The following is an 18,610-nucleotide window of genomic DNA, read 5'->3' as shown; positions in this document are numbered from 1 at the left end:
TTTGGTTGGAATGCCACCCTAGAGTACTGACCCAGATTGGGCCGTCAAATGAGGTCTTGCTTTGCAGGAACTGCTTGCGGATACAGATGTGAGGCAGCAGCGCCTGAACTTCTTTTTCTTTAATCGCTTCAGCCAGAAGAATGCGTATGTTATCGTGTTTTGCGACGTCCACCAAACCCATAGAGTTTCTTACTGTGACCAAACCGGTGGCAAACCGGTGCAACTGCAGACTGCTCCACAAATGAAGGGTCGCTAGCGTTTGCAGCGACATCCCACGCCCTGGCGGCAATGGATCGCGGTTCGTCGGCTCTTTGGGGCTCTTTGGCGAGCGCTTTATTTTCGTTTGGCGTCCGGGTGTGCGGAAGCTTCTGTGAGCGGGGCTGGCAACCGGTGATTCCAGCTCTTGAAAATGGCAGGCGAGGTTGAGAAAGCGCAGCTGGCATCCGAAAGTGGTGATACCATATTCGGCAAAATTGTAAGGGGTGAAATACCCACAAAGTTTATATACGAAGATGACAAGGTGAGCTGATCGCTTCGCGCTTCCTCAGTTCAGAAACCAACACCTTGCAGGGTGTCCGCGAACAGAGAATATCTTGGTTCCTGTATTTTGTCACGAAGTCGGATGTCTCAATAAGTGCACATCGTTAATGGTTTTCTCACTTGCATTTTTACCGTCTGTTCAGTTGAGCCAGAATTTGTCCCTCGCTAATTTGCCGGTAGCTTTTGACCTAGGCCTAACCGCTGAACTTCGTATTTGTAAACAACTTTACACGCGTTTAGTTTGCTTGATGCGGGCACGGTAATTGCTTTAATGTACTCTAATTTCCTAATCAGCAAGCGGTTTGTAGATAAAGAATGCCCAAACGTTTCTTAAGGCTGTTCAGCGTTTGCTCGCACGTGTGTATCGTGCTAAGCAGTTTGGCGCCTGTGCACCGCTTCATCGGCAACTGGGTGGAACGCTGGTCGGCAGTGGGGCTGTGTGTGCATCTTTTGTCAAATACGCTTTGATTTCCTACCGTGGGGAAAACCGCAAGTGCCCTGCTCGCACTAACACTTAGCGAGGCGTCTGTGCTCGTATGCTTCCTTTTCTGGAAAGTTCCTAAGGTGGTTGACCTCAAGCTTTTGCCTTATTTTGCTATAGCATCTCTCGAAAGCTTTTGTAAAGTTAGAGAATATTGCTGTTGAGACACAACAAAGCAGCGTTTTTTCCTCTACTAAGTTTGTCGATAACTGTGAAGCGAGTAAATTACTGTTCGTCTAGCTCACTATATTGTAAACACTTTCTTCGTTGGAAACTTCAACGTAGTTAAGAGCTTTTTTGCCTTTCAGTGCGTGGCCTTCCACGACATCAACCCGCAGGCGCCGGTGCATTTTTTGGTGATACCGAAGAAGCCCATCCCACAGCTCTCCAAGGCTACGGAAGCGGACAAGGATGTAAGTCAGTGATGTGCGTCGCCCCATTTTAACCAAAGTGCACTTGATGTGAAATTTTTAATATAGTGATGACACCTATCGTTTTTTACCGTTTGCTGACCTGCAGTCCATGAGTTCTTGGGAATTTGTTTTTGCTAGAATTCTTAATGTGTCTGCAGTGATCTTAGTGTTCTGGTGATCGTACATTCCCTGTCCTTTTCTATATCAGGGGAGCTTGCAGTCCATGTTAAGGTGCCCTGTACTTTATACTTTGTTCCATGACATATTCAGATTGGCTCTTGAACTGCCAAGGGTTAGCTTGCACCTCAGAATTGCTTAATTTTTTCTCAAGATGTTATGCGTAAATATGGCCCGAGTTGATTCGTTCATTTGAATTTACTGGACATTGTTAAATGGGGAACATAACAAAATTCATCAGAACCGTTAGCGTTTTGTTCCTATGATGTCCTTATCATTAGTGGCATTACTGTCATACCAGTCGTCATTGTTCTTTCATGCACTTTATACCAGTGCTATGTGAAAGCACAAGAATCCAAATTTTCAGTTTTTTATGTAACGTGTATGGTATAAGTGGTAAAGTGTTTCATGTTCGCTGAGACCTAATTGGTTTGCCCATGCGGCTCAGTCTTGTCCATTCTTAAGTTTTAAAAAGTGTTGTTTCTTGTAAGCCTAATACCTGCATTGATGCTTTTGTTAAATAAGTCCGCAGAAAGTTTTGAAATATCTCAAATAGTGTTCCTCTCTCATCCCGTGCATTTCTCTATGGCTGCCAGCTGGGCAGAAAATAACCCTTTGGGGTATACACTGCTGAATTCCTGTCATTGCATTGCTTGCTTGTTTTGTTTCTTGCATCATCTATAATCTCCTCCTTTCCCTGTGCTTCCAGATTCTGGGCCACATCATGTATGTGGCACAGCTTGTGGCCAAGGAACAAAAACTGGACAAGGGTTTCCGTGTCGTGGTCAACGATGGTCCGCAGGGCTGCCAGTCTGTGTACCACGTCCACCTTCATGTTATGGGGGGACGCCAGATGAACTGGCCCCCAGGCTAACATCCCGTTGCATTAGGGCCTGTCGTTTGCCTTACAGCCCTTTCAATCTTTGTGTGTGCCTAACTACTTCTTTGTCGTTTCTTGAGGTGGAAGACTGCATTATTCTTGTTCTGGTTGCGCTATCTGAATAAAGCATTAAATGTGAGTGAAGTCTTGTAATGTGTTGTTGACCAGTGTCCTTGACTTTGATTAATACCTACAGTAACAAGGAATGTACCCTTGGCAGCAAAATTTTAAATGCCATGTAAGTCGTCAAAAAAACAAAGTTGCTGAGGCTTGCAGTGTAGAATTTGAAGGCTTTGTCAGCACATGTGCATGTATGACCAGTGAAGTACACATCTAAATTATAAGCTTAGTGTCCAAACCGCGTGATAGCCAGCGTATTTTCCTTTGCATTTGTGGCATTGGAATGTGTGCACACCTGTTAAGGGCTGTGGAGTGGGATTTCGGTGAAAAATATTTGTATGCAGGGTGCATTGCTCAAGATATAGTAGTGCATTGTGTAATTCACATGCTAAGAATTGGGTTACATATACTGTATGTGTTCAAGACATTGTGCAAATGTGATGGATGTATGCTTCTTGCTGTTATTGCCTTTCAAAAATTTATTATGGGTGTACAGTAGTTTGAACCATACCTTACGTGCTGTATTTTAGTAAACCCAGCAGTGACAGTCGCAAGCACTAGTATAATGAGTTGTTTACTTGAATTAAAATACATATATGGATATATACTCAGTACAAGGTCCCAAAGTGGAAGCATGTCATCTATGCATGTCAAATATGAGAGTGCAAATTATGTTGCACAGACTTAAAACGGTGCAGCAATCAATCTCATTATTCTACAAGTTGAAGATGACAACAACATGATGGCAATAAAACAATTGGTTTTATTGCCAATTGATAAACTCTATATAATATTAGACAAAATCTGTACAAATATATTGTAGACAGCAACTGTTTCAGTTGATGTGTGAAGGAGAAAGAATGATGCTGCAAAGTGGCTTTGCAAGTACACAATTATTAATATATTGCAGTATGCCAAATAAAGGTACTCCATAATTTGTTGCGAGAAGCTGGATAAGCAGTTTGAAGTTTTTATTCCAGAACTAAATTCTTTTTGGATGATAAGCTAGAAAAAATGGGTGTTTTTTTCTGTTTGTGATGGCATGCTGAGGAAATAGTTCCACATGAAGTTGTTATAAAATACTCGAAACACTAATGAGGTGACAGAAAACGTACAACTTATAGACGTGTAAAATGTTATGACAAGCTAAAGGTGCGTGAAATGCAAAAGGTAAGAGTATGAATGGCCTTTTCTTTTGAATTGAATCAATTGCAAAAGCTGTGTCATTTATGAGCTACAGGACTATATATACAGGAAGTTAAAGTAGCTGTCTGTGAGGGCAATCTAGTGAGGCGCAAGTCTGGTAGTAAAAGTAACGAAGAGCCAGAAGCAGAGCCTTATTACCAAATGCGACCTTTTTACAAATGCATGAAACATGATGAGTGAATATGAGGTGATCTCCTCAAAATGCAACACGGTCAGTGGGTGCAATGTCAAGCAATGCCATGCAAAGTCAAAGTGTGCCAGGAACATACTTGTGGGATGACCTAAATACTGTAACAGGTTATTTCAACTGATTAATATGGAGCCTGTTTGCTTCTTCAAGAGAATGAAGGGCTACTTCAAATTGACCAGACAATCAAGGGAACAACTTAAGTAGACAGCATGGTATCGTTTGCGTATTGCAAGGTTGTATTGACATAGGGAGATCATTTAATCAGTTAAAAATAAGAGGGGACCTAGAATCGAGAATGTAGAGGGCCCGTCCTATTTTATTCACTTTCAGCAACATTGATGATACATAGGACTTGGACTTTTTGGTTTAAACCGAAAAAAATAAGACGATAGAAGTATGCCAAATTCAATTCTCGAAATTTGGTGTTCACCGTAAAAGGCCAGTATTCTGCAACATACACGCCACAACTACTTTGCTATTGATAGGAGTTGCACTCTGGCAAAGGCGAAAATCACCAGATTACGGAAGTCTGGTACGGGGTACCGTTGTATTAAGTATAGCGCCGCTGTGCGTTCTGAGGTATCGTTCCGCTACTTTACACGCCTCCGCAGACTGGGATACCCCAGCAGTTGAGTTGGCAGGCCCTTGTGTAGAAAGTCGTAAAGAAGTCCACACCCGAACGCTGTTAGCTCAGTGCTTTCTTAGCTATTTTCGTATAGCTGGTTGTGCGGCCACCCTACCACGACGCCGTGTGAATGGGGTTGTTTGAAAACAAACGCTGTAAACTGAAAGAACGGCAGTTAGCCAACTGCGAAAAGCCAAGGCATTGGCAGTTCACAAGGCAGAGCCGACATGCGGACCCCTCGGTTTCGGAGAGGGGCGTGAAATCTGGCAGTTACTGCGCCACATAACCAAACCCGCGGAGACGGTCAGCAAAGTTGCGGAGCGTGGACATCTTGCTCCTCTAAGGTCACCATGAAAAGCTAGCTTTTAGAAGTCACCTTCCACTCGCGTTTTGTTTTAGGGTTCCATCATATAACTAATTCCGTTCATTTTCTTAATGGCGATGTAATTGTCTTTGCGCGTTAATTACTAGCAAATCGAATGATCGGGCTAACAAAAAGGTCAAGAGAAATTCCAGGTGACTTTTTTGACCGCACAGGAATACTACGTTATAATTTTTGATTGTCTTCTTTTTGAGGAAAGGAAATGATGCAGCAAGTCTCACTTATTTCGGTGGACACCGGAACCACACCGTAAGCGAGGGGATAAATGAGGGAGTGAAAGAAACGGGTGGCGTAGTGTAGGTCTCCGGAATAATTTCGACCACCTGAGGATCCTTAACGTGCACTGACGTCGCACAGCACGCAGGCACCTTTTGCGCTTCGCCTCCATCGAAGCGCGGCCGCCGCGGTCGGATTCGAACGCGGGTACTGCGGCTCAGTAGACGTGCGCCTTAACCACTGAGCCACCGCGGCAAATCCGCATTACATCGTCGAAAAAAAAGGAACGAGAGCTGTGTGTTTAGCCGAGAAAAGACAGCCGAATTTTAAAAACATAAAAACCGAAACTTCCAACCATCGGTGCGCGAGAGCACATCAGCACAGCACGGCAGTACTGAGGTCCGCAAGAGAAGGTCACGGGGCCTTTGTGACAGTAACACATGCCATGCACAAATTAAAGGTAGCGCTATCATCTAACGTTACACTTCTGAGGTCGCAATTTCGCGTAGTGCCGACTAGGCGTCGTGACTTGACTGATGCACGACTCGGAAATCTGAGAAGGCTTCATTTAACGCGCCAGCTGCGAATTCCCACTTCTCCCGAGACGAAAATGAAATTCAATGTACGCCCTCCTCCGACGTGTTTCAGTAAATTTCGAATGACCGGCGTGCAGATGGTTTGCTTGCTTTTCTTCGACTCGCGTTTGCTTAGCGTTTCCTCCGCTCAGGCGCCGCTGCTAGCTTGGGGACCCAAAGCAACGAAAGCACAAAAAGCGCCTGCAGATGCGAGATCTACGTCATATCCGCCAAGTTCCGGAAGTACTCTCTTCTCCTCACTGTTTCTCTCTCGCCCGGAGCAACACATCGATCCCGCGTCAGCCGCTGTCAGTTGGGCCAACATGGCGGTGGACTTCACGGCCATTTTCAAAATTCTCGTCCTGGGAGACAGCAATGTGGGCAAAACGTGCATCGTTCACCGATTCTGCGACGAGCGGTTCTACGACACGTATATATCCACAATCGGTAAGTCTCATCGCGCCCCCTACGGGCGACCGTGGACGTATTTCTCCGGTTTTTTTCTCCGCCCTGTAAATTGGGCTTCCCCCAGGCGCTTTTCAGTTCGGTGGAAAAGCCGAAACATGGGGTTGACTGCTCGCCACCGTTTCCGCCTTTCAAAGCGCCGCTGAACCTTCTCGTTTGCGATAGGAACACTATATCTAACGTGCAGTTTTGCCGTAGCGCCTAAACGGCGGCTCAAACGGGACCTGTTGAGCGAGTCCTGTGTTTTGCATGCAAAACATCTGTGTTCTCGAAAACTGTGCTCAAAGCTCGCAACCTACGCTTGCAACGCGGAAGACCGTGGAGTCCTGATGGCATTGTGCGCGAAGCATGGAGGTGAAAGATGAAGCTAGGCATAAGCAGGGAGCCGTTGGGCTCCCCGTGCTCGTCGTACAAAGCAAACAATACGGGCGATGAGTCATCTGGGCCGGCGCGTTCGAAGCGGTGTACGTGCGAACCTCGATACAGCGCGGTGCGGCCTTTCAGCGCAGACCGCGGCGCCGCGGGGAATTCCCCCCGTTCTGGACACAAGATTGATTTTTTCGTCGTGGTCCAGCTCTTTTCATACGAAAGCCTTGCCTGTAGATTGGAGGTATAATGCCACTGCGTCAACCGCTGTGTGGCTTCCAGACAGTGCAGCTGTTCGTTCTCTACTGCAGCGTAAGGCGCGTCTTCAAGGCCGCCGCTATTGTTAGCTGGCATGTTTTTATATCCACAAATAAAATACTCATAAGGAAAAAGGTCGGCAGATCCTTTTCTCGTAATACCCATTATAGAAAAACCCGGCCGTTATGTTCGTCCACGTGCCTTCGTTCGTTGGCGTGACATTTGAAACCTGCGCTAGTCGTCGCACGCCGAGATAAATGGTCAGGTTCCTTTGACAGGCGTTGCTGGAGCCAGTTTTGGGGGCCGCAGAGCAGAGTGGGGTAGGTCGGTCTTAGGCAATGCCAACTAGAAAAAACATAATAAAAAATTTGACAGGTTGTTTAATTTTATTTATTACATGTTACACAGAAAGTTTTTGCGTAAGAAATGGTGTAGTAGGTTGGGTTATCTAGCCATGTGGACGCCTTATTTTGTTGAACCATACTGCTGAATAATAGATCGATTACTTAACATGTTATAATTAGCTTGTCGTTAATTCGTAGTAAGTATATTACTTAATAAAACTAACCGTCCTGTAAAAACACGCATGGCTGGGGCTGCACTTCAAAAATATTGAGCGAGTGATTATTATGGTCATATACTATTTCATCACAAACGTTAGGACCGACACTGCAAATACATGAGGGAATAGAAGGCTAATTACATAGAGCAAGCGTGTTATATCCGTCTAATTTAGGCTTTAGTAAATACAAAAGATGTATACTTCAAGGCAAGCCACTGTGCAGTTGTCTTTCGATAATTCGAAATCGAAGGAGGCTAAATATTAGTTCGAACAACGCGGCGCTCACATTAAGAGCCGTCTTATTAATACGTTTGATTTTGTCGGTACCGAAGCGTTAGTTCGAATAAAGCGGTTGTTCGAATTAAACGAGTTCGGATAACGCATTTCCTCTATCCATCATTACCGAGGACGCGTTTCCTTAGGTGTCTTCCGTGGTTCATCCCGCTTGATATTAAGGTAAGCCATGCTTCGACAGTTCGTAATACCTTTCTCTCCATTTACTTTACGCTACTTTTCCTTGCGACGGTGTTAAGTTGAGACGTATGCTCTGATGCGTCGAATAGGGTCCAGGAAATTGAATTTCCTACGTTAAATGAAGTCTGACTGCACAGACGAGCGCTGTGAAATGCCGAAACCATTGCAGAACTTTTCTACTACAGCGCGTTCGGTCAGCTTGTCGCTATGGGCGACCAGTGCGGGTGTCGCTTTTCAAGTATGACGCAATCCTGATTGATTGCTCTGCACTCCGAGTTTTTCGACGCGCGAATGGAAGATGTTCAAGTCTCAAAGGAAAGAACGAACGGAAGAATGGAAAGCAAGAAAGAAAAGAAGGCAGGAACCATAACGAAGTTTATCTGGCACCTCGCAGCTGTGACGTGACCCACATTCGAGGCAGAGGAAGAGGAGGAAAATAAAATTAAAAGAGCGTGCGCGAGGAAAGTGAAGGCGGCGCATATAAAAAAGGAATGCGGCATCTATTTATGCGGCTTCGAGGCAGACAAAACACGCTGCGCTGACACTGAAACCAAAACAATGTGCTCTCAGCTGCGCCTGGTCGCATGACCGCGGGAGTCGCAGCTGTAAGTCGGATTCGTGAAGAGGTGTGCTTTCAAAGCGCTGCGCCTCTGCCACGTTTTCTGACATTCGGTTCTGCGTCATTCTTAGAAAAATTCGAGGAATCAAAAGAAAAATGGCAGGCGGACTGTTGTCTCGGAGCTGTCGCTGTCATGATTTGAGAAGGGCGTTGAGAATTGACAGACGGAGATGCGGGCCGTGTCGTGTTACGAGGTTTATTTCTCGTTGCGCTTTGTTTTTCTCTCTTATTTCTTTTTTTACTTTTTCCTCATGCCGCGTACATCTGCAGCGTCGAAGCCCTTCATTGTAGCTTGCTCCACGCCTTATACTTCAAGGCTCCCTGTTCAAGCTTGTATCCGATTTTCCAATTTTCCGCCTGTCACGAACATCTCAGCTTTCGAATGAAGCGCGTTGGAGGAAACTGAAGGAAGCGGTTTTCACTCCGATTACAATACTCCAGACGCTCGGTCGAGTTAGGTGTAGAGAACGTGGAATTGGTTAAACTATTTATCCATTGAGCAAAGCTTGAATTCGTTGCTCTGTATACGCAGACGTGTCATACCCACGACGCCTCACGAGAAAGAACGTGATCACTGTGGAGTTTGTTTGAGGCCATGGAGGAAAGAAAAATATTTGAAGCCAAGATTGGGAATTTAAGCCCAGAATCATGGCTATACTTTTAACGCGAGTCAGTGTCGTACGCTCCGCTGACAGATGCATGGTTATCCGTCTAGAGTTTAATGTCTTTATGTTCTTTTTTTTCTGTCTGCCTCGTATAGCCGTGCGTCCCGCACGGTCTATTGGTCCTCATCCGATTATTCCGCTAAGCCCTGTTGACCGTTCTTACTAGGCTGAAGCTTGCGACGAGAGCAGAGCAATATTCTTATCTTCGTCGTTAGCTCGCCTTGTAAGACGGGTAAAGAGCACACAGGCGCGCTGCTGCTGCATTTTTTTCGCTGAGAAAACAAGCTCCTTTTGTGCTCGACGTCGTCCGCAAGTTCTCCTGGCTTGGTTTGCGCAACTGATCAAAGGGAGAACCTTTCGGCACAGCGCCTTTATTTTGTATATTTTGCTGTCGATCCATTTCCCTTCGTATTTTTTTAGACGGCGTATACCTTATACGCTCATAGTAAGTTTTTGGTTAAGACTTTTTTTTTTTTCGGTTTACGTGCGGGTGCTGGCTTCTGTGAGGGGAGCAGGATTTTCGTTCTAATCAGAAATTGTTCATTATTCCTTGGCTTTTTTTTATTTTTCTTTATTGTGCGCATGTTCGTGTTTTGGTTCATGTGTCCGACACCCGTGCAGATGCCAACCCTTTAAGAAGAGAAGCAAGAACCCTGTATCTTCAGTCTTCAAAAAGGACAGGCTCTGTATATATATATATATATATATATATATATATATTAGACAAGCCAACAGCCACAGAAACCAAGGGGCACAGGGGATTTTTAAATAATTTATTTATTTTGTGCCGTTGTTCGATTTATAATATCATTGAATATGTTATCGCTTAAAGCTAATTGATTAGAAAAGCAGGAGAAAAAACAACCACATGCCGCCGGTGGGATCCGAACCCACGACCTCCGAATTACGCGTCCGCTGAGCTACGGCGACGGCTGTCAAATCTGTTTTGGGGGGTATTTATGTTTACAAATAACCTAATCTTGAGAGTGAGAGAAGCCAACAGCCACAGAAACCAAGGGGCACAGGGGATTGTTCATCAGCGCCACCCATAGCACGTCCTGAGTTACCGCTGGTGTGACGTAGAACGTCATCGAACGGTGAGGGTGGAAGCTGTGTGAGAACACTCTTATGCTTCCTATGGCGTCAAGGCTGCCAGAACCGAGGCCCTCGCTAAGCAATTAAGCAGACAAGGGAAGGGGTATGAGGGGCTCGTTATAAATATGACAGAAGCCAACAGTCACAGAAACCAAGGGGCACAGGGGATTTTTAATTAATTTATTTATTTTGTGCTGTTGTTCGATAATCGAAAGTCCGTAAAAAAATTCTCTATAGGCACTATGTTCGGGCATAGACCATACCTTGCCCCTTCCTTAATATTTGTGCAAACATATATTTTCTGATTGGAAAGGCCAGTGCGCCTGATTCGAGCTAGCACCCGAGCTGTTAAAAAAGTAAATAAATAAAGAGAAGCTTGTGCTCGCAGTTCTGCAGGCGCGCGCGGCTCTTATTAAGCGGCGTGCCGTGCGTAGGTTGGGCAACACCTGTCCGCCGACAAGACGCGTCCGAAGCTTGAAACGATCACGCATGCGCCGGGCACAGGATGTCAGTGCTGCGCCGGCCCGTAGACGTGGCCGAGCCAGCCAGGTCGACGAGTATGCTGTGTGTAACACATGGCGATCGAATGTACCGCGTGATCTCTCTTCTAATGTAAAAAGTTTTTTTTTTTTTATTCAGTCATATTCTTTGACCAGGACTCCATCTTTTCTTGTGTGTTTCCATTTATTAAAATAAACCGAAAAATTAATGTTTTGATTATTGCTTTTGGTGTCATTTTCGTATTGACAATCAAGAATCAAGTCTTGGTAGCAGGCTAATGCTGTTCAGTGTATATTACAATGTAGGCAGCCATTCTTCAGTTATACTTGACAGCCGCTTGGTTCGCTGCGCTATGCGAATAAAAAAAATAGACGCACTGGTGGTGGTCGGAAGCGCTGCCTTTGTGAGGTCCGAAAAAAAAAAAAAAAGAGATGCTTTTGTGACGTCCAGAATATCACCGTGACCCCGCGGCCGTATATAAACAACTAAATTCGCTACATATTCGCGGCATTTAATTTGTGTAGCTTTTTTTTTTCACATGAAAATTACGAAGGCTTTAAGGCTATGTTATCTGGCCATTCATATACCTCGTGCTAGTACATTTACGAGTAATAATTAGCCACAGAAACATGTCAAAATCTAATTTGCGATTCATCATCATCATCATCATCATCAGCCTGAATACGCCCAGTCCAGGGCAAAGGCCTCTCCCATGTCTCTCCAATTAACCCTGTCCTTTGCCAGTTGCGGCCACCGTATCCCCGCAAACTTCTTAATCTCATCCGCACACCTAGCTTTCTGCCGCCCCCCGCTACGTTTGCCTTCTCTTGGAATTCACTCTGTTACCCTTAAGGACCACTGGTTATTGTGCCTTCGCATTACATGCCCTGCCCAAGCCCATTTCTTCCTCTTGATTTCGACTAGGATGTCATTAACCCGTTTTTGTTCCCCTACCCACTCCGCCCTCTTCCGATCTCTTAACGTTACACCTATCATTTTCCTTTCCATGGCTCGCTAAGCTGAACACTCTTTGTTAAAAGCCTCCACGTTTCTGCCCCATAGGTGAGTGCCGGTAAGATTCAGCTGTTGTAGACTTTTCTCTTGAGGGATATTGGTAAACTGCCATTTATGATCTGAGAGAACCTGCCATATGCACGCCACCCCATCCTTATTCTTCTAGTTATTTCCCTCTCATGATCCGGATCAGCAGTCAATACCTGCCCTATGTAGACATATTCTCTTACTATTTCTAGCTCCTCTCTACCAATTGTGAACTGCTGCTCCCTTGCTATACTGCTGAACACTACTTTCATTTTCTGCGTGTCAGTTGCATAATAATAATTTGCAGTTATCTTCTAATTACGCTGCATTGACTAAAATAAAACGCCATATATGCAATCTGCGCCTGCATCGGAGCCGCGCAAGCGATTGCCTATAGACCAGATTCTTTTACCCTCACACGCAGGCTGCTGGCGCGCCCCTACTCTCGACGCCAGTCGCCATCTATCGGCGCGCGCGGACCGATGGACTGCGGGTCGCGCCGGCGCCGCGCGTAGAGTGCATGTTTACGTGTTCGCTTCTGTCGTTGTAGTGCTTCATCACAACGTATGAGGGTGTGTGCTGTGCGTCACTACTCACATTTTTCCTCTACCACACAGTACTGCGGTTATCTTGCGCGCAGTTAGTCGTTAACGTGACATCTCCGAGTTTTCTTCCGTTCATTGGGATGTGAGTAAGTGCGGCGAGGCAGTGCGCGTCTGTCTCATTGTTTGTGCCCAGCACCATGATGATATTGATATTGAGGATTAGCGCTCGTGTCCTGTCTTCACCTTTTCTGTGTCTCGTTTTTCGCGCTACGTTTTTCAATAATGATATTCTGCTGGCTCAGGATTCTAAACGCTGGCACCGCAGCGGCGACGCTGCTCCACCGAGCCGCTGATGCGGCGGCGCTGCTCAGGGAAATTCTGGAATAGTATTGCAAACAGCAAGGATTTTTCCCGCGGAGTAGTCGGCCAGGTAGCGTACGGACTAGAAACCGGCACTTCTAAGCAGATTTCTGCGCTGCCGTGTCGTTTGTTGCCGTCTTTTTCGTGCGCTAGCATCTATGATAATTTTAGGCGCAGGAATGTGGATTTATTGATTTGAATCAGTGGTGTAGTAACTGGATAGGCGAGCTGCAGACTGAAGGTTGTCCCGACGAAGCGCGTGTTTAAGATCACCTCCTTGCGCTGAGCTTGCTCTAGTTGCCATTGAACACATTTCTTGCACAGGACTGTAAGCACGACCGCTACCGATTTCAGTTGCTCTTTCCGCACGCATGTCATAGGGATCAAGGGGGGGTAAAGGGTTTACCGTAGTGTCTTTCTGCTTTTGCTATCTACCTTAATCATAGGAAAATATGCGCGATTTCAATACATTCATTCACACTTAGCCAAACGCCTACGCAATGCTGTCACACGCGGCGAGAGCTACCGAATAAAATGAACGCGACTTCGGACCTCACAATTCGTGAAAGCTGGATTCGCTGCTAATATTCAAGCTTTGATAATTTGAGCAAAAGTACGTTTTTATGCACCAGGTTTCATAAATCATGACAAATTGTTTTTTGTTGGCGCTGCGACTCAGTTAAGCTCGCAGCGGTAATTTGTTGATAAACTGGCGCACCACGAATGCGACAAGAAAGCCCTGTTTTGCGGGTGGCACTTTATGGCCGAAGGATTAAGAGTGCATTGGAATTGGAACTGCATGCTAGCCGCACACCTAATACTTGATATTGAACAAAAAGGTTTTTTTTTTTTTGTTGTTGCAGTGGAGCACCAAGACGGTAGCGATATAAGCACGAGCGCGTTCGAAGCGTCAGCACAATTCACGTGAATGTCACACTAAATGTCATTAAAACGCATCAATGTGCTCCCTTTGATAACGTGAATACTTCCTGCAACACAGACACGCTGCGGAAGTATGGTCGGCAATGTTTTTTTAGCGCCCGAAGCGCGGCTATATGCAGGCGCGGCCGCGGAGCTGCCGCAGCCCCGCAGTCCCCAAAGAAACTCCCGCACCGCGGCGCACCAGTCGGCGGAAAATGGCCGCGCCCAGGAGCGGCTCTGGATTCGCGAAATTAGGTACAGGTGCTCCAAAAATGAAAACGGAGCAGTCTGAAAAAAAAAAAAAATGCGCTCCTTAACACCGAAAGTATGGCGCCGATGAGCCATGTTTGAGCGTCAGTGTTTCAGCGAAGGTGATCACCAAATTTTAAAAATAGGGTTTCTGAGGAAAAGAGAAGGTTTTTCCGGCATAGCAATATCAATGTTGGCGCACGCCAAAAAACAAGCGAATCATGTTAGCTATAATAAAGTGATCAACTAAATTCTAATAGTTAACTTTCTAACTATTACTGATAGGCACCTTATTGCAATTACAGATTTCTGGCCGGCGGTTAGTAATAGCCTTATCAGTTTTTAGAATTTCGAAAACGCGATTACGCTCGGCGCTGTGGCTCGGCAAAATTTGGCTATTTCGACTAGTTACGTGCACTTGGGGGGGGGGGGGGTGCTTTGCCTGCATGCTTTCCGAAAACACATGTATTTTAGCATGAAATAACCATTAAGCTTCGTTGATTACCTTTCATTTAACTTTAACGGACATACTGTTACACTTATTCACTGTTCTAACTTACGCCGAGTATCAAAGATGCAAGGAGGATACGGGAATCGTGCAGCAGCTAAGCACTTCGTTTAGGAACCGTTGTTTCGGCTAAAAACGACCACCAGGGCGCATCGCAATGATCCCAAAGTTCCAAAATATACCGCAGCGGTGGCCTGGTCGTGTAGGCATCCGCCTTGCATGCAGGAGGTGCGGAGTTCGATCCCCTGTGCCGCTGGGTACCCACCGGTGGTACAATGGGTATACAAGCTTTTCCCTGGCCTGTTCGGCTTATTCAGGGTGAAATGCTTGGGAAATGGGTCTTTTATCCCACCTTGAGTAGAAGCAAATGCCTTGTGCCATGGCGCTCTTTCATCGACATTCATCATCATCATCATCACCAAAGTTTCAAAATACGGTTTGCATTACCACATATTGCCTGCTCTGTGGTAACCAAGGGCTCTGCTTCACGTGTACCTTCTGCAGTGTCTTTCAGGGGCATTGCGTGTTGCGGCGTATTTAGAGGCAACACGGCTAAACAGCTTAACTTTCGCAGCATTTCTTCTGGTTCTGTGTTTCGCTTGATTGATAGACTGCATGCGGCGTCTTAGACTAGACACGCACCGCGCATAGCATGAACAAATCCCTTTGTAATACACGAATAGCACTCTGCTTTCAGCCGTGCTGTTGAGGCATTCAGAAATAAAGAAAAAAAAAGCCCTAGGACTCGGTTCTGCGGCTTCAAAGTGACAGCTTCAAAGGAAGGTTTGTTTTGCCTCTTCGAGGTGAAGAAATAATGCACCGTATCTCGATTTTGTTTCTCTTAAGTTTTCTCTCAAGAAGAAACGCTCGGCTCAAAGCCATTTACCGAATGCTATCACATGCACGTTCGAAAAACCTCACTGTCGCCCAAGTAGCTGCTAACATAAAATGAAAAAAAAAAGTATCTTTTAAACCGTCACGAAAAAAAAAAACGCATACTGCAGCCAACGTGAAAGTTTGCACACTGCTATGGTTTTAAATGTTCTTATTTATCGATTATACTACAGCAGCGCAGAAGGACGGAGAGTCGATCGTTGCCAGTTATCTGTACTGCATAGTTCCGAGTAAGGAGGACCCCTGTACTCTCATTGTCGGAGAGCAGAAATTACGGCGAAAAGAGGCGGGTCGCTTGAAAAGAACACGTACTGCGACAACAGTGCACCCGACGAAAAGAGTACAAGCGCAGACATTACGAGCGAAAGAGTCGAAGCACTATCGGCGGTTCGTGTGAATACAAATCTCAGGGCGCTGCGGGAACGGTATGCGGGAAATGAAACAGGAATGAGGCTCCTCCGACGCTGATGGGAAAGAGTTGGGCGTCGGGCACCGGTCACAGAGTACCCGGAACCGCGTTTTTTTTTTTTTTTTTCGGCGAGCACAATGAGGTGGTTTCCGCGATGGTTCTGTGCATGAATAGGGTGCACCAGGGATTATCGACGTATCGACGGTGATACAGGTACTCCCTCGCGGTCTGTAACACACAGAACCGTGCCCGCCACCTTTATTTTCTCTTTTGGTTTGGTTTGGTTTGGTTTATGGGTTTAAAATCCCAAAGCGACTCAGGCTATGAGGGACGCCGTAGTGAAGGGCTTCGATAATTTCCACCACCTGTGGTTCTTTAACATGCACTGACACAACACAGTACACGGGCCTCTATAATTTCGCCTCTATCGAAATTGGACCGCCGCAGCCGGGATCGAACCCACGTCTTTCGGGTCAGCAGCCGAGCACCATAATCACTGAGCCACCGTGGCGGCTTTTTTCTCTTTTGGGTTGCTGGCTTCACGCGTTATGGAAGATAGGAGCGTCCCCTTTGAAAAGTGGTGGCGGCAGGCGCCACCATGTTCGGCTTTTTCTCTGTATTTTTGTTTAACTGTGTTGTATATTATTAAAATTCGCCATTTTCTTTAAATACGTTTTCCTACACTTCTAACCTCATGACACCTCTCTGCTTTTGAGCCTCCAATCTTCCAATAGCTTTTTGCTAACTTCCACCGCAGATTTTACGCATGCACGCAAGCACCCCCCCCCCCCCCCCCCCCCCCATCCCTCTTCCCTCCTTTTCAATCCCGCAGGCGCGCACCCACATATACGTGCGCACAGCTACGCAGGGACGGAGCGCGAAAGGACGTCAGCAGCCGCCTCCATTTCTTGCTTTTATCAGCTACACACTTGAGAGGCTTGCACAAAAAAAGAAGAGAACAGTAAAAGAGGACGTCGCGACGTTTGCCGCCTGAGACGTCGCGTCGTCATATGTCACGTCTCCTAGTTACGCGGCGGGCCTCGAGAGGCGTAAATAAAATACGAGGCGCGTGGGCGGCAGCCTGCTATTGAGGAGCATTCGCGCGGAAGCACGCAGCCGCATTTGTGGCGCGACGTTAAGGAGTCACGTGTTATACCTCCTCCCCCCCCCCCTCTCCTTCCCTTGCTTTGCGTGACGTGCGCGCCACTGCCTGTAGCGCTTGAGCGGTCCGGTTAAAAAGCGATGATAGGGAGGACCTGGATTTAATGGCACGCATGGTGGTATATGGCTGGTTTCGCGATAAGCTGGGGAAACTTTGATGTAGACCCGCTGATGGAGACCGTTTTATGGCTGTCCACACTAGGCTATGGCATTAAACGCAGTGTTTGGTTTGTTTTGGCTTGGAGTTACGCGTTAGTGGCACAGCTCCTTGTTTGCGATTCCTCCTCACGTTTGTTCAGCTGCGCGTTGCCATTAGTTAATTGTCCAGAGTCTCTATCACGGCGCAGTTAATTGCTCACGCTGGTCAGCATATATTTACATGATTCGGCGTCGCTCGCATGCTGACCGCGTCATTAATTGGAGGCGCATAAAAACGAAATCCTGCCTGTGGTTTCACTCGGCATGAACGGTTCGACAATGGAGCCGAGGAAAGAACAGCACGGGACGCATACTATTACGAAGAAGAGGCCAGTGAAATGTGAATGAATTGCACAATGATTTGCGTTTGGGCTGGTATAGGTTTATACATCTATGGAATGAAAAACAGCACGAACGGTTCGACAAGGACTGGGCATGCTACATACGGGAGACAAGTCGTTTCTGTGCTGTCCTCTTGTGTCCGCCCCTTGTTGGCTTGTTGTTGTTCTCTGCTTCTAATTTGTTTCTTTCGCTCATGTTGAACATGTTGGCAGGCGAGGAGTGGCACATTGCTCAGGTTGCCAGCTGTGCTCGTGGACCACAGCTGGCAACCACCACCTCCCACTCTTGGGAGGTGGTGGCTGGGTGTGGTGAAAAATTGTTGCTTGAATGGGTTATTCTCATTGCACGACTTGAAATTCCAGTTTTCCTTTTCTCTTCGTCCTCCTATTCGTCCTTTGAATTCTCATCGTTGTTTTGGCATCGTCATCCAGTACTACGTGTTCAACACCACCTGGACACTATGTGGCGTTGCCTCCTACACAGTATGAAGCTGACAAGCAAGACCTGTCTAGGTGGTGAGGTGTTGGACGGTAGTGTTGAATGTCTGTGTGTGAGAGAATGTTTGTGGGGTACTGGAGCTTGTCGTTGGATGGCGACACTGCCTAGACATCATCTTAGATGGTGTTGGATGGCGTCGTCTGCTGGCAACACCGCCTAGACACTGTCTCGGTGGTGCTGGACACCTAGACACCTGGACACTGTCTATATAGGTGTCTGCCTAGCTAGCTGGTGTACTGTGCCACCTCGTTGCCTACGTGACCCTGCTAGCATAATTCGCTGAAACACGCAAGGCCGACTTCTGTCGGTCCTGACAGTTCGGTGAGAAAGACGGCGAAATTGCAAAAGCAATTCGGTGAATATCTCTTGCGGCTGATTTGCTGTCGTGTTGTAGAGGGCCACCACTCTGTAAGCTCGACAGCCTGTTCCCGTTGCGCAAGCCGACACGTGTTCGACCACAATCGTTCCCAGTTCGAGCCGTCATTTCGAGCGGAACGCCGATTGTTGCCGCGCACGCGACCGATCGAGTGGGTCCGGACAGGACGCGGCCGCCTTGTGCAAGGGCACTCGCTGTAGAGGCCCAACTTGGCGAAGCGGATTTAGAGGGACACATACACACACAAAAAAAGGAATAAGACAGCGGCTAGCACAAAGCAATTCCGACGCGAGTCAAG

The 18,610-nt window shown here is 46.6% G+C and overlaps 2 protein-coding genes across 3 annotated transcripts in view; both read left to right on the top strand.

Moving 5' to 3' along the window:
* Nucleotides 1-321: 321 nt before the first annotated feature.
* On the top strand, nucleotides 322-2,635 carry HINT1 (histidine triad nucleotide binding protein 1). The gene is made up of 3 exons (XM_089550457.1): nucleotides 322-520; nucleotides 1,330-1,434; nucleotides 2,321-2,635. Exons 1-3 carry the CDS (start codon nucleotides 410-412, stop codon nucleotides 2,483-2,485), a joined length of 381 nt encoding a protein of 126 aa, XP_089406583.1. The 5' UTR covers nucleotides 322-409; the 3' UTR covers nucleotides 2,486-2,635.
* A 3,462-nt stretch (nucleotides 2,636-6,097) lies between these two features.
* The window catches only part of LOC149339320 (ras-related protein Rab-8A-like), a 113,565-nt gene continuing 101,052 nt past the window's right edge, over nucleotides 6,098-18,610 (top strand). For both annotated transcript variants that reach the window (XM_089548076.1, XM_089548075.1), the window contains exon 1: nucleotides 6,098-6,252. In XM_089548076.1, coding sequence (XP_089404202.1) covers nucleotides 6,129-6,252 — 124 coding nt within the window. In that variant the 5' untranslated portion in view covers nucleotides 6,098-6,128. The remainder of the gene's footprint in view (nucleotides 6,253-18,610) is intronic.

The sequence above is a fragment of the Amblyomma mixtum genome, chromosome 6 (assembly GCF_055824585.1).
Source record: "Amblyomma mixtum isolate Tamu chromosome 6, ASM5582458v1, whole genome shotgun sequence".
Classification (NCBI taxonomy): domain Eukaryota; kingdom Metazoa; phylum Arthropoda; class Arachnida; order Ixodida; family Ixodidae; genus Amblyomma; species Amblyomma mixtum.
Note: the sequence above shows the minus strand (reverse complement) of the source record. Positions and strands in the feature narration are given on the sequence as shown.

Coding starts and splice junctions, on each gene's coding strand:
- HINT1 (XM_089550457.1), top strand. CDS start 410: ATGGCAGGCGAGGTTGAGAAAGCGCAGCTGGCATCCGAAAGTGGTGAT. Junction 521..1,329: donor TTATATACGAAGATGACAAG/GTGAGCTGATCG, acceptor TTTGCCTTTCAG/TGCGTGGCCTTCCACGACAT. Junction 1,435..2,320: donor CTACGGAAGCGGACAAGGAT/GTAAGTCAGTGA, acceptor CTGTGCTTCCAG/ATTCTGGGCCACATCATGTA.